General features: G+C 39.9%; 2 protein-coding genes across 2 annotated transcripts in view; one reads left to right on the forward strand and one right to left on the reverse strand.

Annotated features, from left to right (window-relative positions):
* The window catches only part of LOC308481103 (uncharacterized protein), a 358,919-nt gene that overhangs the window by 146,090 nt on the left and 190,429 nt on the right, over positions 1 to 22,400 (forward strand). The gene's annotated exons all lie outside the window — the stretch shown is intronic.
* The window catches only part of LAMA1 (laminin subunit alpha 1), an 86,426-nt gene continuing 66,624 nt past the window's right edge, over positions 2,599 to 22,400 (reverse strand). The window contains exons 44-63 of the mRNA XM_081013178.1: positions 21,909 to 22,063; positions 20,830 to 20,973; positions 19,155 to 19,288; positions 18,699 to 18,849; positions 18,165 to 18,289; positions 16,199 to 16,349; positions 15,558 to 15,702; positions 13,144 to 13,285; positions 12,446 to 12,560; positions 12,074 to 12,244; positions 11,710 to 11,861; positions 10,997 to 11,182; positions 10,108 to 10,270; positions 9,644 to 9,756; positions 8,809 to 8,998; positions 8,240 to 8,398; positions 6,979 to 7,132; positions 6,031 to 6,164; positions 3,868 to 4,090; positions 2,599 to 2,950 (exon numbers count right to left, since the gene is read on the reverse strand). Coding sequence (XP_080869304.1) covers positions 2,790 to 2,950; positions 3,868 to 4,090; positions 6,031 to 6,164; positions 6,979 to 7,132; positions 8,240 to 8,398; positions 8,809 to 8,998; positions 9,644 to 9,756; positions 10,108 to 10,270; positions 10,997 to 11,182; positions 11,710 to 11,861; positions 12,074 to 12,244; positions 12,446 to 12,560; positions 13,144 to 13,285; positions 15,558 to 15,702; positions 16,199 to 16,349; positions 18,165 to 18,289; positions 18,699 to 18,849; positions 19,155 to 19,288; positions 20,830 to 20,973; positions 21,909 to 22,063 — 3,068 coding nt within the window. The 3' untranslated portion in view covers positions 2,599 to 2,789. The remainder of the gene's footprint in view (positions 2,951 to 3,867; positions 4,091 to 6,030; positions 6,165 to 6,978; positions 7,133 to 8,239; positions 8,399 to 8,808; positions 8,999 to 9,643; positions 9,757 to 10,107; positions 10,271 to 10,996; positions 11,183 to 11,709; positions 11,862 to 12,073; positions 12,245 to 12,445; positions 12,561 to 13,143; positions 13,286 to 15,557; positions 15,703 to 16,198; positions 16,350 to 18,164; positions 18,290 to 18,698; positions 18,850 to 19,154; positions 19,289 to 20,829; positions 20,974 to 21,908; positions 22,064 to 22,400) is intronic.

A 22,400-nucleotide genomic window follows, 5' to 3' on the forward strand; every position in this document is an offset into this window, starting at 1 on the left:
AAAAGGTTCATGAGGCCATCTTGATTCATCTAACATGGATGAAAAAGCCTGCTCCTTGATCTCAGGAAGCATCATGCAAAATTTGGTTATGATATCTTAACAACTTTCCAAAATGTAGACACATACACCCCTTTAAGTTGCAAGCAAACAGTATCACTTGTACCATATATTATCTTAGGCAGAAAGTGAATTGGGCTCTGGGGTAATGTTCCTAATGGTGCTTATCCCCACAACCCAATTTCCCCCCACCTATCATATAGGCCCCAGAACAGAGAGAAGCAAACAAAAAGCTGCTTGCTTCCCTTCAGCCTAGCGGACAGCAGGTACAGCTAGTGACCTGCACCTACACACTGCTGTTGTCCTGGCTGCATGAAGGCAAGTGTGCACTGGCTGCTCTTTTCCTCCAATTCATATGACAGAAGGCAAGGATGCCCCACCCCACCCCAGATTTTAATATTTGTATAGCTGCAGGCATTCCCTTCTATTGCAACATCCATTTTTCAATTATATAGGGAGTGGAAACTATAATTCTGCAGTTTTTATGTATTCTTTTCCATGGTTAAATCTGGACTTTAGCTAACGTTTAACGTGTTAAGTGTCTTAAGTATTGTACTAGATTAAAAAAACCAACCTCTGCACTTTCATTTCTGTTCATACTGAATTCAGCTGGAAGCTAATGTCAGAGGCATATCACTTTTTAAAGCAGTCCTTAAAAAATAATAATACACTAGTAGTATTTAAACACTCCTTTAAAATGAAATCTGTTAGCATTTGTTTTCATTGACCATCTGTTGTGAATGTTTGATTACAGCATTCTGACTAAACACAGAGGATTTAGAAAGTAGAGCATGTGTGTACTTAATTCAGGAAAACAATTAAAATGCTATCAACTAAACCTCTTACATTCTTTCTTGCATCTTGTATTTAAAACATGGCTTCCTGAAAATGAGTGACTTAAAAGTGAAATGCATAAAAAGGACTTGATATATAGGTTTACTTAGATTAATCTTGTATTCCTAATCCAAATAAATAAGATATTTTGTTGTGTCTTGTTTGTGTATTAGATGGCCAGGATTTTTGGAGGTATGAAAATGTTGTCTTATGCTTGAACAATTAATCCCAGTGAATTTAGTTAATGGTTCATGATGTGATCTGCTACAAAGAAAACCAACCTACACTCCAAAATCAAACAAACATGTCTATCGACTCCTTAAAAGGGGTTTTAAGAAGACATTAAGCTTTCCAAATTAGTTGAGTGCTCCCAGAATAAATTTAGATTCTAACAGCTATTACAGACTTTGGCTGCAACCCTAACCATGTTGACTCAGATGGAAGTCCCATTGAATTCAATGGGGTTTACTGCCAGGTAAGGGGTTAGGATTGTAGCCTCACTTCTGGAAACCAGTGGTCTCATATCAGCTGCATTAAGCATTATTAAGTCTTCTGAAGGAAACATGGGTGCTTTACTAATTGATAACTAGAAACTATATTTATAAAACCAAATAATAATGAAGTAATCCAAATAAGATTTTTTACCTTTTGTATCTTCTAGTCCACTTCAAAAAGTGAACCAATGGCACCAGGCTATATACGTGACCTGCCAATCAGAGGCTTCCAGAACGCAGTACATGAGATCTGTGGGCCTCAGTTGTTACAAATGCTCTGGAGAGGGGTGTAAAATGTTGTTAACAGAAAAACAGCACTGTCTGCAAGTCATTCCCAGGACACAGCAAATATAAATAGCTCAGTTGGTAGAGCATCAGGGTTGTGGGTTCAAGCTCCACATTCAGCAAGATTCCTGAACTGCAGGGGGGTTAGGCAAGATGACCTTTGTGATCCCTTCCAACTCTAGGATTCTGTGATGAAGATTTGTTGTCCAGGCTTCTCCTTGGCATGATAGTTTTCTATTTGCAGGACATTTTTGTGGGAGAACATTCAAACATGCAAACCTCCACACCTACAATCCTAAATGTTATCTAGTCCAGGGAAAAGTTGCGCCATGCGATTCTGCTGATTGCCAACTCTCTCATTTGTCTGTGACAAGGGCTGCAGAAGTGCACAGCACCAACAGGAACCTTAGCATTATGCCTCCAGTGCTTTCATTACAATATAAATGAGGAGTATCTGCATAGCAAATGGCCACAAAGGATATGCACTTGCTTCAGCATGGGTCAAATAGGACTGGCTCTGCAACCTGGCCCCTCTCTAAGTGTTAGGGAGCAATTTACATACTCAGCTTCCAGCTGAGCTTCTTTTCTATACAGAATACAAATTACTAGCAGCATTACCAGTGATTTACTGAAATGCTATTGGCAGAATCTGCTCAAGATTTTAGCACTGACTTCCTACTAAATTCCTCAAGCTTGTGCCTTTACCTAACATTTTTTCTGAGTCACATTTTACAGCTACAAAACACACACAACCTGAAAAAATGTTTTACTGCATGGGGCCCCATTTTATAGCTTTATTACAGAAAAACCAATATACGCCAAATGAAACACTGTCAAACAAATCAGCAGAAGATACACTGTAAACACTTTGGGTGGGGGTGGGGAGAGAAAGAAACAAATTTCACCCAAAATGAAAACCAGTACTCAATGTTGTTAACATTTTAGTAGAGGTATCTGTTGTACAAAGAGACTTTAAAAATTAAATGTGGTATCGTAGAAGTTCTGGTTAAAAACAGTTGTCCTGAGTTGGAAAATACATGGATATCGCTGAGACCAGGATTATCATTAAAAACATTTTTTCCCCATTAAAAACAGATGAAACATCTAAAGATGGACCGTTCACTGTTCAGCCCCAGGGCAGGAATGTGGAAAAACTCCATGCAGGTCAAAGGCTTCACTGAAGTCAAAGGCTTCTGCCTGTTGGCTTTTAAGCAGCATAAGGTTTCTCAAACACCCTCGGAATGAGCTCTTACTGGTCAAGCAGTTTTGTTTTACATCAGCTAGAAAACAAATGAAAGAACACAGTGAGCCTGTTTGCTGTTAGGAGGAGATTAAAATTGTACCTAAAAAATGGTTTGACAGCTTCCAGTAAGTCCTCGATTGTACACTACCAAGTAAAACAAAAAACAAAAACCCACAGCCTGTGGTAGTTCCCTCACCCCTTTACCATCAATAGGATTTCTATTGCAGGACCCAAGGGGTCTATATGCACAAAGGAAACTCCAGACTAAAGGGTGGGAGAGAAACAGGCCTTCTGCCACAGCACTAGTTACCAGACAGCAATTTGGGGACTGTAGGGAGTGCCTATACCCATGATGGATTCTAAAAGGGCTTATAAAAAAAGGTAAAGAGACCCCTGACCATTAGGTCCAGTCGCAGACGACTCTGGGGTTGCAGTGCTCATCTCGGTTTATTGGCCGAGGGAGCCGGCGTACAGTTTCCAGGTCATGAGCCAGCATGACTAAGCTGCTTCTGGCGAACCAGAACGGCGCACGGAAATGGCGTTTACCTTCCCGCCAGAGCAGTACCTATTTATCTACTTGCACTTTGACGTGCTTCGAACTGCTAGGTTGGCAGGAGCTGGGACCGAGTAACAGGAGCTCACCCCATCGCGGGGATTCAAACCGCCAACCTTCTGATTGGCAAGCCCTAGGCTCAGTGGTTTAACCCACAGCACCAACTGCGTCCCTTATACGTAGCTGCTAATTCATACGAAGCCCCAACCTGGCTTGAACCAGATTCTGAGGTGATGGGAAAATAAAGTATCAAGCAGGACATTCTCTAACTTTATCAACTTCATGCTGCTTTATGGCATTTGCACCACCAGTCAGCCAGAACACAAACCAAGGGTGGGATGAAAATATAATGAGTAAAAAAAAAAAAAATCTGTATTTTTAAAATGAGGAACATAACATACCAGGATATCCTCCAACATAAATAGGGTTGTTCGTATCTGCAGAGGTGGAGTGCAGATGTGGATTGTCAGTCTGAACCAAGTTTCCATCAACTATCAAAGCAATACGATGCTTGCTTTTGTTTGCTTGGAGTTTGTGCCACAGTCCATCACACAGACTAGTTGTGCCTTTGGGCTCATAGGTAGCTGTTATTCTACCAGCTCCATTGTTGACACTGAATAAAACCTACACGGCAGCAGCCATGCAACAATAATAGAAGAAGGCAAAAAAAAGATTTGTTCTTTTAAATATAACAATTTGCTCAATAATGATGTGGGAAAGTTTTCATTTTAACCAAATGGTTGGTAATTCATTCAAACCTCACTGCCGGTAGCTTTGACAGTTGAGCAGTATGTAATGCCCACGAGACTATTCCCTATCAGGAAGAGGCCAAACTAGCCTCCCAGGAGCCATCCCTATTTTTAGAGTACTACCCAATTGCCTTTTCTAACCCAGGCTAAGGGCTTGTGATGGATCAACACTCTGCCTTGAAGGAGAACTCTAGCATGTGGGGTGCCTTCGATCTCTCCTAGGAATTATTATGTTAGAAACTAAACGATTGCCTCATTTCCTCTATCTCCATCTGATCCCTGTTCTCTGCAGGAAACGGCACCTTGCACATACCATTCCACACAATGTCAGAATCAGGCCTTTAGTGTCGCAGCACCTACCCTTTAGAAATCCATCCCATTAAATATCAGATACGTGCTACCTCTATTTTTCTTTTGGCATGTATTGAAGATTTTTCTCTTTCAACAAGCCTCCTAAGCAGAGATTCTTATCCCAGCTGGTGTCCGGATTTGGTCTGAAACTGTTTTTATATACATACTTGCTGTTAACTGACTCTATGTATGCAATTGTTTTGTATGTGTTTTTATTATATTGTGAGATCACTTTGATATGCTGCATAGCAGAATCATCATCTGGTGCTGGGGAGTTCCCATGCATGGCCTCCTTGGCATCTAGATAGATGCCAGCTGAAGGCTCATGCTGGGTGTGAGGTGGGGTGAAGCATTGCAATAGGCTTCCTTGGCAAGGCTAGTGTTACTGCTGCTACGTCAACATCCTTCATATGAGTGTTTATGGGTGAGGAGAGGAGCCGAAGTGGCTGTGACTCACCAGTGACTAAGGAAAAGGCAGTTCTGGATGAGCACAAGCTAGCAGGAAGCAGCGGCTGAATAGGACAACTGCACACTCGGGGCAGATCAGGCGGGAGGGCTGCCCCAGAGTTGGGGGCATCATCAAAGCCCATATCTAATCCCCTGTACTTACCATGATGGAAAATTAATCTTTCTCCTGATCTAACAAAACTTTCTAGGAGGTAAAACCATGAAACAATTGTCCCCTTTTCTGACCTTCTGTGTGGAAACGTATTCATTAATGAATTTGCTCACACTCAAAAGCTTCCCCTCGTCACACTGAATATAAGCTGAAAAGCGCAAAGGAGAAAAGAGGGGCAGAGAAAACAGAGAGAGGTAATAGAGGGTTCAAGTTATTCCACAAAAGCTTCGTTTAATGGAAAAAATTCCTAGGAACCTAAAATAGTACTTTGAAGATGGCTTCATTGAAACTGTTTAGATGTATTTTGACGGTTCTCAAGATGGTTTATGCTTTCCTTCATTTGCAATGTATTATCTGACAAAACAGCTTAAATAATTAAGTTTTAGGCTTCTCAGGTTTATTATGGATATATTTATAAAACGATAGCCATGGAATTTATGTCTAACGGGTGTTTTGTTTTTTTTAAAAAAACCTTTCACATTTTTCATCATCTTATTTTAGAGACCTTAACTTCCTCATTGTTTAATTAAAGTCCCCAAATAGACGGTTGTGAAATAAGTATTATACTCAGAATGAGGCGAATGGGGAGGAAACACTGGTGTAGGAGAACACGGAAGTATGATTCACAGAGATAGCTAAAACATACTAGCTAACTAGTGGACAAACCTACATTCACAACAAATTCTGCATTCAACATTTTTCTGTCACATATTAATAACTGACCCAGCTTTTTCTTCCAGCATTACACATTACATATGCATTCTCCTTGATTGTTATTAACAGACCCCTGCCAGATTTGTCAAGATTGATTCACAAGCACATTTTCACGCGACCTTATAACTCACCTTGCCATTAACTATTTCCAATCCAATGGCATCTACTTTAGCGCTACTAATTCCCAGAAGAACTCCATTGAGAGCTGTGGTGCGGAACTCAAATGTAACATTAACGTCAGATCGGACTTTGTAGCCTTCCTTAACTATTTAAAAAGAGAGAGAAATAACAAAGTTGGGAGTTAGTAATCCTTCCTCTGATGTCATGTTCATATAGCATTGCATTAAACGCAACCCAAAATTTGCACCATACCCAAAGATGTAATGTTGATTATGTGGGTAAAAGTAGATACACATTTTTGACTGTGGACGATACGCACTGCTGAAAAGTTCTGGGGTAGTCACAATACAAGTTACCGGTACTTCTCAGAACATATACGTGCATTATGCTGTTGCATTTTATAGTCTTTGGTTGTTTGTTAAATAGGGCTTTGATCGAATGGTGTGAAACCTATCTAAAAAAAAGCCATTTCCCCTATTGCTGGCTGGGGCTGATGAAAGTTGTAGCCCAAAACATTTCAGGTACACCAGATAAGAATCCATTTTATAATAGATCAATGCCTTTAAAAAGTGGCTCAGAAACAGCTGTCGAGACAGGATGGGTTACCTCCTGGCACACTTCCAATGTAAAATAATGGCTAAGGGGCTTGGTTTTGTAGGAGAAAGTACAAATTAAAGCTTCCTCTAAATTTTGCTATATCGTAAAGCTTTTACTTGCTCCATGGTTAGTAATACAATTATTATTTTTCTTTCTGAGCAATAAACAGTTACTTGAAATGTGATCAATTAAGTAATTATGTTTCAGAATTAAGCAATAGCTGTTTACATATTATCAGTAGGGAATCAGCAAAACTGGAGCAGGGGATCAATACAGGAGTGGAAGTGTAGAATAATGGAATATTACTGTATTATTTTATTTTGGCTTGGGAAAAACGGTTTGCAAAACAATCTGTTGCTTACCAAGGGCAGCAAAACCACTTCCATCAAAAAACGTTCCTTCCTGGGCTGCAACGTAACATTTATTCACAGCAAAATTTGAGACTGGGCTCTCTTTGTCCATTTGTTTGCTATTAATGGTTACTCCACCAATGCATGCAGGGATACTGTGAGTAATCTGCAAACAATTCAGTGTCATGATTAATACAGTACATACATCTCACACACATACACACCACAAAACCTTACTGCTTCAGAACTGTAAATCACTGAAGATCAGGGTTAGTAACGCAGCTGTGAGCACATAAAAAGAAAAGAAACAGCATAAATTCACATAAAGTGTGTCCAGACTGTAAACAAACCAAAGTGCCAGGGTAGTTAGTGAGCCAGACCAGCATTGAGGAGTCCAGGGTTCACGTTTCTACTAAGCAATGAAGGATGCTGGGTAATCTTGGGCCTGTCACACTCTCTAAGCCTAGCCTACTTCACAAGATTGTTGTGAGAATAAAACGGGGAGGAAAAACAGATATCTGAGCTGGAGCAAAAGGCAGAATAAAAAATGTAATAAATAAAAACAGATCAATAATCCTACTTCTAGGGCTGAAATGTAAATTTCTAAATTAAATTGAATCCTGTTATTAGCTCCACAGCAGGAAAAACACATACACAATACAAATACCTACATTTTTTCCTTGATGGCTACAGAAAATGAGGGAGAGGGGAATTCAGAAAACAGGATGTAGGAAAGAGTTAATTCTCCCTTCTTGCCAGCACTACTGCTGGGATAAAAATCAGACCACCAGAAGTTTATTGAATTTAAGAAATAATGTTGGGAGCCCCCACCTGGTTACAGGATACATTTTTCACTGTTCAGAAATGTCATACTGCTTTTGTTATGGCTATGAACAAGCTCCTACTTATTGCAGACACAGTGAAAGTTGAAGCTGCTTCTTTCAGACACTAATACACTTTGCAAAGCTAGGGAGAAATCACTGCTCTTGCTATTATCTTTCTAAATAAAATAAAGATTCAAAGGACTTGCATACTTTAAACACATTCAGACCTAGGAGGTGAGAGGGATGAACGATGGTATAAAAGCACCAAAACTTCCATGCTGCTGAGATCAACATCTGATATTGACAAGTCAGTGGTGTGCAATGATTCCCGCACGGATTTTGTGTTTCAGTGCACTGCAAATTGTTGTTTTCTTTCAGAGTGCTGTTATGCAGCCTGATTTGCCTGGCAGACAACAGACATAAAAGACAATTAAAGAGAAAAAGCTTACATTTCCCATTTTCTTGGCTGCATAAGCCGAGGGTAGCCCCCCTAGGTACAGCTTCCCATCCACATCCAATGTGTTTCCATCTCCTGGAACATTTACAGCCGCAGATTCCTGCCCATCAACTATGACAACACCTTTCCTTTTAGTATACTCTGTCTTCACCTATAAGATAAGATACAATATTTGTAAGCTAACACCAATAGTTAAGACTAGGAAACATTCAATTAAGAATAGGGTTCCATATATTGTGTGGGATGAGCATGGCTATTTTAAGTTTTCTGCTTCTTCCAATGCTAGACATCAATGCAATCTTTATTTACTAAATTTTTGCAGCAGATTATTGCCTTTGGATAACTTAATGCACAGTGCGTTAGTAAAGAAATGAAAAAGCTACCATGCATTTAATGAGAATTTTATTTTTATTTTTAAAATACCGACATGCAGATAATGAAAAGCTCTGAAATAGTGCAAGAGGAGAATACTTAACCGGGAATTATTTTTCCAACATATGCGAGAAAGGCAGGAGACTCAGACCTAAGAAAAGGCTGGATGCAGGCATTTGGCCCACCTACCGTATGCCATTTCCCATCACTGACGATTGCTCCATGAAAGGCTACTGCCCGACCCTTTCCAAGATCAAATGAAAAATAAAGCTTTCCCCCTTGTAGCTGAAGGGCTGCATAATCGACCTGCTTTTGGTGAGTCATGTAATATATCAGGCCACTAGAAGCAAAAGTCCTGAGGTTCAACTGCACAGAAAGCCTAGGGGAGGAAACATGAAACTGATCAGAGCTTGGAAGCCAATGGAAACTGTTCTAAGCTCTCCAGAGGAAGAGAATGGTGCAAGTATGGTATGCCTATGATAAAGAAAATGAAACACCATCACATCTATTCTCTGCTTGTGGCTAGAGCTCCACAGGTAATGAAGGAAGGTGAAGGCAGGTGGTGTGAGAACCAGTAAGGAAGGGAAGTGAGGTAAAGAAGAGGAAGGTGGAAACAAGACAAGAGTTAGTGGACATGAAGATAAATGGCTATGTTCTCAGGAGCTGCAGATGAACCAACCAATCTTCCACTGAGGAAGACGGAAGATTCTGGATCCTGCCTGTCTCCATTGAGGGAGGAGCTTTCCTGTGGAGAAGGACTGCCCTCCAAGTGTGTCTGGTGCATAGACTTTAACAAACCCACACCCTTTAAAACTAACTGCTTTAGCTTATCCCAAAGAGAGATACATACTTGCTTAACTCTCTTACAAATCAGTGGAATTAAACCTTTCTAAACTTTTATTCAATAGCGCTCTGTGAAACCGGAATGATGGCCTATCTCACATGTTGTTAGGCATTTTGCATGTTTAAAAGCACCATTTAATTTTTTTAAAAATTACAATTAATCATAGCAAAATATACCTACTTTTTTCTTACAGTGGACTGATTGAAAAGAAGCATCAAGTGACTGTTCCTTGCAAGGCCAAACTGATGAGCGCCAGAAACATACTTCAGTATTTCATCTTCTGCACAAGGTTTCTATTAAAGAAAACATTAGTTAAAATCCCACCCCTTGCATCCAAGCATTGCTTTGCTTAGTTTTTCACCTTAATGCTGATGCCTCACAATATATAAATCACAAGTATAAAATTCAAGCAAAACTAACATTATCAGAACCCAGGCAGAAATAATACAACATTCATCTTTGCAGACAAGAGCTGTAGGTTTAGATCAGGGCTGGGGAACTGGATTCAGAAGTGGCAAGCCCTTTGCAGGTCATTCTGTCACCCTGCTTCTCTCACCCCCCCCCCCCCTTTGTCTGTCTTAACACCTCTCATATTTCCAGGTCTTGCCATGGAGAAAAAGGCTGATTAAATTTTGACAACATACTTTCTTAATTTCTGCAAGAGGCCTGTAAGAAATTGGCATCATCTGCATCTCAGGAAGGATCTCAATGTCTTCTGGCTGGATGGTAGGCCTAGGCCTCTCCCAAAGGAAGCAACTATCCATATCAACACCTTCATACCTCACTGCAGTGGTGAAATCCAGAAGTCTGGGTTTTAAAGAAAGAACAAGTTATTTATTTCAGTGAAACACACAAGAAACAGAACCACTGTTAACAGGTCCACTGTGCATACTATGAAAGCTGGAGACATGTTACATGCAGCGCTTACAAAAACTCCCTATGTGAAATTCAAAAGAGCCCTCACGTTTATTGACACTAGTCAGACATCTCTACAATTATGTGTTTTGGGTGTAACATCTACAGGTTTTGCCTGTTCTTTGTTCCACCCAGGACACATCCTCCATAACAGTCAGCTGTGATTCTGGACTTCGTTGCAACTTTAAACAAAGTGAGGCAAAAACTTGACACCTGCATGTTTTCCTGTGACGTGAATGCCAAGTGACGCACATCACCACCAGCAAGCAACCGTTGTACCCAGAGAATACTTGCAAGCAGCTACAGAGGGGCAACATAATCTGCTGTATCATCATCTGGGCAAAAAAAGGCCTTAGGAAGAATTTAAGGTTTAAGGCTAAAGCAATGGAAACAAGGATGGCAATCTAATCAATTTGATATCATTGTCAAAGAACCATAGCTATGGATTTGCCCATGTTAAGTTTGGGGGTTCCTGTGTGTTTTATTATTTCTGGTTTCTTAGCTTTAATTTATAATTGTGTTGTGTACATTATCACTTTCATAGAAGCCACCTTGAGGGAGCTTTGGCTCTGAAAATAAAGGCTGTACACGGATATTTTAATTAAATAATAAACTTACTCCATATTAAATATCAAGTTGGTTATACAGCCATAGAAAGAGCCTGCCATCTTTAGTCCTAAAATGCCTTCTCCTGCAGGAATCCCACCAATGAAGAAGTTGGATATATTCATTGGCCTAGTTTCTGCCAATGGGCCAAGCCTAATTTCTGCAGGGCTACTTTCATCCACCTGGACAGTTATAATCCTGGAAAGAAGAAGAAAACACCACAAAGTGAACTATTATCCAATTAAAAAAATGTCTGATTTAAGAACAATAATAGTGAGGAATCCACAGTAAATGAATCAGAAATAATGGTGGTTCTCCAAAGGATCTTGCAGTCCCAATTGTGTGGCAGACCAGGCGTGTTCAGTAGCATTCCAATTAATTTCTAGCACTAATTCAGTTGTAGGTGTCGCATAAAACATTGGATTTATATGTTTCTCCATCTAATAAATAAAATAGCTAATTGTGTGTGTACTTCTTGTATCAGTACTTGGCATGATTCTCCCTGGTGGCCAAAATGTCTAGCAATTTCAAGGGAGCATCCATGCACAACTTAATCAGAGGCTCTGTAGTGTATGCAATTACCATATAAATCACAACTTCTCCATTAACAGCAGAAAAACACAACTGTGGTTATTCTACTGAAATGAACTAAACTAAGCCAGTTCTTTAGGGAACATGGTAAACTTGACAACAGGCCTTAATTAAACAAGTGATTCAGCTTCTACCTCTTATTCCGAGTCAGGATGACCGAATGTTCTCGCCCATCGCTGTAAGTTCCATTAGCAGGCTCAACGAGGACCTTTCTTGTACTTGCTCTGTCCCCGGCATTGACATGCACTGCCAAATGGCCATTGACCAACATGATGGAGAAAAAGGGCTGAGAAAGATGGAGAAGATCAAGTTCAGCTATTACTCTCTTGCATACTCCTTGTAAACTGTGCTGCCCAATCCCAATTCTGCTCACCCCATTCCAATCTGAATTGTGCTCAACAGTGTGAGCATCCCTGCTTGACTTTGGATGACACCACTAGGGAATGACTAAGAAGACACTTGAGACCACAAGAGCTGAAAAGATGGTTGGGTGCTTACCAGCTGAGCTTGCCTGCGCCTTCGCTTTTCTGCGCCTTTACTGAACCCAACGAGGATGATGCCGCTGGCATTCTTTGTAGCAAAAGTGGCCATAAGTTCTGATTCTGCTGACAGGGGTTTGGGCAGCAACTCAATATAGCCATTGCTCAAGATACTAGCACTGTGTATGGGCTATTTTGCAAAAGAAGAGAAATAAAATGAGTGAATTAGATCTTCTATCTGTCAGAGACATAACAATGCAGGAGATGATTATCTGACAATTTATCAACATTATAGCATCCATTATAGTATCAGCAGACACTGTTGATTGGTTTTTTCCAGCAACAAGTAGCAATCAGTTTAAATTTACCAAGAACTGCCTGTGTGTCCTACCTCCAAAATGCAGCCTTTCCTCACACCGTATGAGTTTTTAAGCAAATCAAAAGTGGAACGGGATATTTCCAAGTTCTTAATACATCCCACATATTTTCTACTGTTAAGCCCTTTCCTAAAGAGAGAAAATATTATTGGGGTGGGGAGAGAAACATTGGTCTACGATATTTAGCTCAAAAGGAATGGCTGTGTAAATCCAAATTACAGAATAAGCAAGCACACAATGAAAACTAGTAGAGGGAAACGGTTACTGGATACATTCACAATCATTTTGAATTCTGTCCATAAATGAAACCTGACACAGCGAGAAACTTTTTCTTCCCTCTGCCCTGCATCTCTTCCCAGATTCTCAGATAATTCTTAAGAAATGTCAGGGCAATTTTCAGTTTGGTATTGGTATTTGGTTTGCAATATGCTAGGCAGAAAAGAAGGTGGGTGGAAATGAGTGTATTTATATAGATTGTGATGCATTCATGTTTGTTTTCTTAGTTTGCTTGCTTAGTTAGTTTACTAAGACAAACAAAAGCAAAAAACACAAAATAAAACACTATATAAAAACAAGTAAGGAGTGTTATGAAGCCTGAAGTTCAAAGCAAATTAGGAGTTCAAAGGAACCTGGGACCCTGCATTTAAATACTATATGAGAAAGTTCAAATATAGGAAGATCTAAGTGTATAACTCTTTTTATTTAAGCCTACCTTACTGCCCTTGACCGCGGTAACCCGCCAATGTAAATAGGATCCTTATCGGAACGATTCAGGTCAGAGGCTGTACCAGGGGATATTCCTTGTTTGGTTTCTTTAGAACTCAGGTTATAAGCATCCATGACTGCCAAAATCCCTGAAAGGGTAATGAAATCAGAGATTAGCAAACAGAAATATCTGAGATTTTGCTATGCTACATTTGTTACGACTCAAACATTACAGCAAAACATAATAGTAACAGGATATCATTTTGACAAACTGCTTTACTAATATGAGTCTAGATATTTTACTGAGCTAATCTAATTCTTCTATGAAGGCCCCTTCCTCATTAAGGAAAAATATGAAACATATGGCTTATATGCTATTTTGGACACTATTTCCACAACAGGTAAAAGCAATGTCAATTTCCAAGTTTTTCCAGTCTTCCTGATTCAACAAACACATATGCAGTAAATTTCTCATAGGTTCATGAACCAAAACCTCCTTGGGGTGAAATCCAACAATGTATGTCTGCCTGTAGAATGAACGCAGCTGACAGAATGGATCCTGCTTTCTCCATAATTCCCAACCCCAAATTATTCTGGAGGACTGAAGAACTCTCCAGAGCAGATGAGGGAAGCAGGGGCAGGAGATGGGAGCTGAAAGGGAGTTAAGAGGATAAGGAGGCGCTCTTGCACAAGCAGATGTCCATTCACTTGACCCTGGATGCCATTCCTTATTTATTTCCATGTTTCACAAGTCAAGCTCTTTGTGAGCAATGGTTTCCAGTCACTCCAGTTGGATAGTGACTGGGTAAAGTACTTCTGACACTGTATGATTTCTTCCTTCCACTAACCAAGTTCCAATACTTGGTTATATGGTTGTGAATCTTAAAGGGCTAATCTCATTTTAAATCCTTGCCTTGCCTCCACTGTTACGCAGTTGAGTAGAAACCTCCAGAGAAAACAACTATATAGATTCCATGCTTAAGAATCTCACTGTCTGAAATTTACAACCTGATTTGTCGCATGGTTAAACTGATGTAAGGACATTTTAGCATTAAGCCAAAAGATCAAAGGCCCATGGAGAATTCAATTAAAGTAAACAAACCTAAACAGGTCTTTTGAATGTGTAAGTACTCTAGCTTATATATGAATTGTCAACTGTCAGGCGCTGACATCAGCGAGAACAGAACCAACCAGTCAAAACAATCTCCCACCAAGGAGTAATAAAAAAGAAGTGGTAGCATTATACAGAAAGTGACCTTCACTGATAAGTCAGATCAATGTGAACAGAATAACAAAACAGCATAAAATGTAGAATCCTATATCATGAGACCGAACCTCCATCTAGACCAGCATCCTGCTTCCTGAAGTAATCTGGGAATGTTACAACATGTCATCGCATGGTAGCAGCCAATGCTCTCATAAGAACACTGGAAGACCTGTTATATTTGGTTCCTCTGGTCAAATATTATCCACTAGTTGGGAGTGGCTCTCCAGGAGTCTATCCCAGCCAGAGGCGCCAGCTTAGGAGGATGATTGGTGGTGGCCAACATCTCATGCATGACATCAGGACATTGGGAGGAACCGGGGAAGGGGCTGAATGTGGTGGCCATGCAGCTTTCATGGCAAGTGGCTCTCTCTTTCCCCCTGGTGCCACCACCAGTGGGAGGTTACTTCTTGTGGCAGGAGGAGGAGGAGCTGGCCACTGGAGCTGTGCTGTGCTCAGCTCCATGCTTTGCCTTTGCGCTTTTTGGACATGGGGGCAGCCCCACCCCCAAAAAATATTGGTGCCCCCTAAAAGGGCTCAACCCCCAGCAGCTGGTGCCACTGATCCCCGCCCAACCTGGGGGTGCTGGGGATTGAACCTGGGTCCTCCTGAATGCAGAATGGATGCTCCACCCAACTAGGGGTCATCATCTTGTTCACACACACATATGCTTCTTGACTGTCACTTGGAAAGTTTCCTGTCCCAGCACGAGCCCATTTATTGATTTATGTTATTCACCCTAATGTACAACAAAGTGCATCGTCCTCATAAAACAATTCTCAAAAGCCAAGAAATGTTTAAGCTTCTGCACTATATTGAAAATTAATTCACAGAATTTTGTCACTGTTTTGCTGATACACAGTTCCAATAGATTAAGTAACTTCTCTTAGAAGCTGGATTAAAAAACAAACAAACACATAAGAAAGAAGTAATGTTGAAGTCTATTTGGATTTAGCTAAAAACATGCTTGGACATTTGCATGAAGCTGTGGCCTTTTTTAAAACAATGCAAATTAAATCACCTGAGACCATTATTTCATCAAAATCATGGAGACAGGAATAGTTTACTTCGCTTGGTTTTCCCTCCATTTGGCTATCTGCTAATAATTATAGAAAGAGTAAGCATCTGTTTTTTTCAGCCCATATGTAACATTTTACCTTCTTTTTTGTTTCGGGTGAATGAAATTTTATACCATGTTCCATTATTGTAGCGGCTTTCTGTTTTAAGGGTAAGAGGACCTGAACCAAGATCAACAGTTAGCTTAACTTTGCCATCCACAAGCTCCAGAGACAAGAAATCCCTCTGCAAGGATGAAACAAAAGTCAGAAAATAAATAAAAGCTCTTTGGTAACATCCTCTCCTCTCAATAAGTTCAAGGCAACATACAATATAAAACACCAAGGGTAGTATCCAACCAACCTGATCCTGCTCAATGGAACTTTTCCCCTCATCTCCCAGCATGTTCCTTTTGCCCTCCCCAAGTCTGCTCTAGTGGGTTGGAAGAAACCCAGAAAAGATTTAGGGGTGTGTGCAAAGGGAGGAGGGTGGCAGTTCCATTGTGCAAGAACAAGTTAGTTGGATACTGCCCAAGATCTTATGTATGCATGTCAGGGGGAAATAAAGATTCTATATGCCTTTAAACAATGGTTTTCAACATTCAGCAGAAAACCATAGTACTATATAAATAGTCAGTGCCACTTTTTCTTGAAAAGTATATACAATCACTAGTCATTTCCACAGAATCTTTGGAAACTACTGGTCTAAATAGTGCTTTTAAACACTGGGTGAGTTTTCTTACTGTGCCATTAGAAGTCAGGTACACTAAGAGCCCATTTGGCGAGAAGGTGCTGAAAAATACTATGATTTGGGTCACAGTGGAGCGAAGTGACTTCTCCACCACTGAATATCCACTCCCGTCAAAGTGAAATGAAGTGTCTTCATCCTGTGGGCTGCAGAAACAAACAAAACATTTAAAGGGTTCCAGCCTCCAGAAAAGGAGTCGTTTCCTTGTCAAGAACGGAAACTCTACCCACAGAACCTTGAGCTAATCATTTTTATTTAAAAGCATTTATAAATCATTTATTTAAAAAAATCCTCTAAGCAATGCACATTACAAAAACTGGGCATTTTCAGCTGTTGCCTCTGTACTGTGGAATGCTCTCCTCTCGTCCACATATAAAGCAGTAAGCTTCTGCTGCTTCAGGCATCTTGTACAGATTTATAATTTTGCCCTGGCTTTCCCTGATCTATGGAACCAGACCATGTTTCAGGTGTTTGAATTCCTGTTTTATGTTTTCATATGCTGTTAATAGTACTGTTTTTTTGTGTTGTGGGTCACCATCCTATTGTCTTCTGCAGGGTGTGATATCAGAAGTTGAATTCCTCCGGGTCATCTAAGTGATCTTACAGACCAATACAGGGGGAAATTTGCTTGTTTAACTTCAATTAACTGACACAATTTGCCTACCATGTTAACCAGCCTGATAAGCCAAATTGCAAATTGCGGGCATATTCTGAAATAATTATTATGGTAAAATTATCAAGTGCAAAAACAGAATATATACATTCCAATCTTCCAAACTGCTGTCACTGATTTACTGGATAAACACTCTCAGGAAAAGTGGCTCAAGAAATCAAGCCATAATTATAAGGATTGGTCTGATGATATTAAAACATTTCTAAAATAGTCCTGCATCTCCCTCTGCTGGTTACAAATGATACCTACCAGGAATCTGCAAAATAAAATAAACAATTTTTTTGTCATATACAGTTGTTAAAACATGAATAATAATAATAATAATAATAATAATAATAATAATAATAATATATTATGTGTACCCCGCCCATCTGGCTGGGCTTCCCATATTTGAGAACTAAATGAATGTAATATCTGATGCTATTTTAAAGCACATTTTCACAGAGAACAAATATACATGCATGGAAAAACATCCAAATCAGAGTTTAATCATGGGGAATGTGCTCTGGTTGCAAAAGTTCCCTTGTCTACTTCCTAAGAGTAGCAGTAGTAATAGATTATCATCCCCTTGTCATGTAATCATAAGATCACTGTGAGGTAGGTTAAGTGGAAAGATAGTGACTGGCTGAAAGTTTGCTTCACAACTTGTTTGGGGATTTGAACCTAAGTCTTCCTGGTCCTAACCACTGCCCCATGCCTTCTCTCATTTACACCAGTTTCCTGTGACTTTCAAACTCAGGCAAAAAAACCAATCAGTGGTAACCACAGCATTCTGCCCAACAAGAATCAGAACACACTGTTTAGTTTTTGAGGCATTGTTTTTAGCAGGAACCAAGGATTGCTCAGTTTGCATATCATGGCAAATTATAGTTACCACAAGCTAGGAAGTGGGTGAAAAAAATCAATCTGCATTTGGGGAGGGGAAAGGCGAAGTACAAAACCAGGAACCCAACAGCCATCCATAGTTTGACTGTGATGAAGCACATGTACTCCCTTCTTTTCATGTGGATTCTGTAAAATGGTAAGGAGCTTCAATATGCTCACAGGAAACAATGGCAGGCGACTGCACCAAATAAAAGCCCCAAGGAGTTTCTACAGTCATGGTGGTGTGGTTTGGAACCTGGACCCAGCCACACAAAAGATCATGAGCCTTTATACGAATGAGGAGCAAAGCAGGAATGCCCAGCTCAACCAACCATCACTCCTGTGGAGGAGCTGTATTTATGCAAACATGCAAGACAACTCCTGTTTTAATTACAGATTTCTATAAACTGTTTCAAGTTCTCACCTTCCAAAGCATCCATTGCACTTGCCTTCCCTCTCCACATAGTTCCAAAGTCCAACAGATTTGCCATTCAAGGATGCTTCCCCCATGCATCCCTTAAAATGAGTAACCTTAATGGCAGGTGATTTCTGTACAGAAGAAGCACATTCACCATGAATGATAATAAAAAAGGGAATTTGACATTTATCCAGATAAACAGCAATCCATGGCCTAAAGTTGTAACTTGATAATCAGGATAAATTGTACTAGGCAAGTAAGAGCATTACTGATACGGTTATTCATAATTATATGTGTGCAGGTGGCTTAAAATAAGAAGAAAAATACAAAAATGATATCCATAGTCAACTAGGGGCACAATCCTACATTCAGGATCTGCCAGCTGAGAAGCTGCATGATTTGGAAGAAATGCTGCTAAACATATCTCCTGTCATCTCTGAATGTGTGGCAATTATTGTTCATTCATCACAGAACAGTGAGTGGAAAGCGACAATAATGAACAATAATTAAGTATTACAGCATGGCTATTAATTTTTTCACCTTTATTTGTCCTCCAAGTCCACCAATAAACATGAGTGTTGATTGGTTTACATCCAGTACTGTAGCTGTCCCAGATGAGGTGGCAGTTCTCATAAAGGGCTTCTGAGAAGCGTTTGCCTCTTCTACACTCAGAGTGCCAGTTCTTCCAAACCTAATTATCACAAATAATAAGGGGATTAAAAATAGTAATGCATGCTTAACTGCCAATCTGTGTTATATACTTATCACTAAAGAAAGAACTGCAAAATTTTCTGAAATTAAAAATGGTTGCATTATACATGGTTGACAGCAGATGCTCTCATCAACCCCAATTATTTGGATGAGTTGTACTTTCCAATAAAATAATAATAATTATCCTTTAGATAGTAATTATTTCAGGTTTATTGGTGACTGTGCAAATCTGATATTCCCCTAGGGTTCATTAATTACATGTGCTGCACACCAGTTACATCTTACCTTGTAGCATGTATTCTGTGCCATTTGTTGTTGTTAATGGAAAAGTCAGGGTATTCCAGCCTTGTTGATCCAGAGCCCATATCCCACAAAAAGGCTACCTTCCCACGTCGCATCTCCACTGCCATGAAATCAGCCTAAAAACAGGGTTGCCAAAACACTGAGAGAATGCCCAAATGGCTAACGTTGGTGAATGTCAGCTACTAAAAGACAGTATTTGAAAGCATTGATCAAATCCAAATGAGACTCAGTTCACATGTTAAATAAGCAGCACAGTAACACTTTACAAAGGGACGCGGGTGGCGCTGTGGGTTAAACCACAGAGCCTAGGGCTTGCCGATCAGAAGGTCGGCGGTTCAAATCCCCACTACAGGGTGAGCTCCCGTTGCTCGGTCCCTGCTCCTGCCAACCTAGCAGTTCGAAAGCACGTCAAAGTGCAAGTAGATAAATAGGTACCGCTCCGGTGGGAAGGTAAACGGCGTGCGCTGCTCTGGTTCACCAGAAGCGGCTTAGTCATGCAGGCCACATGACCTGGAAGCTGTACGCCAGCTCCCTCAGCCAATAAAGTGAGATGAGTGCCGCAACCCCAGAGTCAGCCACGACTGGACCTAATGGTCAGTGGTCCCTTTACCTTTACCTAACACTTTACAACATTGGCCCATATGGGAATGATTCTCTGAGGAAACTATTTGTATCATTTGACCTCACATTGTGGACTGAGCCATTTCAAACAAAGCAACATGACTCTGCTCAAAAAAGAGGGGCTTTAATGGGATGGAATGGCTAAAATTGGCCTAACACTGCAATAAGTAGTCACCACTTCACTTGCATATTAATCACTTGTACAAGAATACTGAAAATAAAATTGGCAATCTGAACACATGCAGATCACACTGAGTTTCGAGAAGCCAATGGTTCAATAATTCAAGACACACACACAGTGTTAAGTGCAACTTAAACACTAAAAAAAAAACCCCACAAAAACCTCTATTCAGAATTTTGGGGACCATTAAACTTGCTATGTGCAAATGAAGCATTCAAGGAAAATAAAACTAACAGTGCATTTGTAAGGTGTGCCGACAATACAAAATTATCCAAGCTTAATTATCCGAAGGATTGTTTAATTGAAGATACAGCTGGCGCTCCCAGAAAGTAGTTGAAGAACCAATTGTTATTGTATAAATGCTAACCACTATACAAAACAATCCAAATTAGCTGTAAGCAATCATGAATGCTATTAATGTCAGGAACAGTATATTTCCATGTATTTCATATATCATATGATACAAATTTAAGAACCCTTTCCTTACCACTGCTATTTGGAGTATTCAAGAGCTTACATAGATACAATATCAAAGTCTCCTTTCTTGGAGGGTTTTCAACAGAGGTTGGATGGTCATCTGTCCTGCATTACAGGGGATTGGACTAGAAAACCTTCAGGGTCCTTTCCAACTCTACAGTTCTATGGTTCTAATGTGGATTAGAATCCCCATTTCACCAATGAATGTATATGAATAGATAGAGTGACCCATCACACCCAATAGCCATCTAGTATAAAGGGACAGCTAAAAGGTTTTCCAGTAAATGACCAGAACACTTGGTCTTTGGTAAAGAGTTTCCAGCATATAAAATGAAGACTTAAGTTGCCATATAAAATGTTCTAAATCCTTCTGCTTACTTTACCACTGCTACCCAGGTAAAACAGGAGGTTATCAGGTTCAGTTGTTTTAACATTTAATGTTAATGTGTTATAGTTTGTAGACAGTATCTGGGGCTGATAAGCACGAATGCAGTCTCTTTCTGCAGACACGGCGACTTTAATCTGAAAAAAGTGAAAAAAAAATAAAAGGCAAGGTTGGTATATACGTTGTACATGTCTTCAGAAATGGTCTGTCAAATTTAAAATTGTTTAGACTTGCCTCAGCCAATTAGTTTCTAGGATTGTGTCGTATTTATAGTATTAATCATCACCACCACCATCAATAATGGTGTTGTTATTAAATAATAAATGATATTAATTAAATTTTAATTTTAATGATGCAACTTTGGGGCTTTATGGAGTGGCAGGGCCTTTATATATAGAAAAGCAAAAGAGTAAGTGAGAGAGAGAGAGAGAGAGAGAGAGACAAACTGACAAAGAAGCATTTTTGTTACGTTCTGATCCAGGAATTCTAAACGTAAATGGGACACCTGTTCACTGTGATCTAAGAAATTTGCTAAAGTTCTGTTTTGCCACTGTAGGGTCAAATGTTTTACAACAGCTTGGTAAGGAAATAGGTAAAATTGTTGTAGGGGTCAGTTCTGCCAGCTAGTATGTCAACTGGCTATCTATGAACTACAGCACAAGGAGCAACAAGTTGACAAATGTTAATGTAACTTCACATAAAGGAAATTTCTCTAGAAACTCTGATGGATTAAGAAAACAAAGAGCTCAACATTACTAATAAGAACTACTATGGGTACAAGCTACAGAACTCCTCATGCCCTGTATAGCTTTTCAAATTCTTTTTTCCTAACCAGTAATTTGACGCACTGCATAATAAATCACCTTTAAAACTGCAGGGAGTTCATACATAGGCGTAATGTTGTTGAAAGAAAGAAATCAAAAGTGCTACTGGATATTCCATGAGACCCTGAATTGTGGCCTGTGTCTTCATATTGCAACACACACACGTACAGTATTGATTAGGGCATGTGCGTAGCATTGAAGCTTAGTAGCATTTCCCCCTCCTAGACCATGTAGAGTAAGCTGCTTACAGAGGCGGCCTGTTTACGGGCTTGACTGATGAGCTCTTTAATTTCCGAGATGTTTCTGCTGAGGTTCTCTTCCAGCACTTTCAGAGGCTTCAGCCTACCAAACAGGAGGCCGGCCTGGATTTCAACTTCATTCACTTTTCTTTCAGCTGACGCTGCTGCCAAAAAAAGAAGAAGTTGAGGTTTTGAAACAGGGTGCTGTTGCTTGAATTTAGGAGAAAACTGAAGATTTCGTTGCGTTCAAGTGAAAAAATACACACCGGTACAAAATGCATATGTAACGGCCAGTTTAAAGCATTTCTTATAATTATGGCCTGTTAATTTAGGATTGCAGTTCTGAAATGCATACTTGTCATGGGAAAAGTATTTAGCAAATCTCATCTGCACACTTTTAAGAGAAGTAGTATAAACTAGCTTTAATGTAAATAAAGATAAGGAATACTTAGGTTTAAAAATTAACTCCCCTCTCACATGCAGGGACATTTCTAGGGAGCA

The sequence above is a fragment of the Podarcis pityusensis genome, assembly GCF_964106645.2.
Source record: "Podarcis pityusensis genome assembly, chromosome: 7".
NCBI lineage: Eukaryota > Metazoa > Chordata > Lepidosauria > Squamata > Lacertidae > Podarcis > Podarcis pityusensis.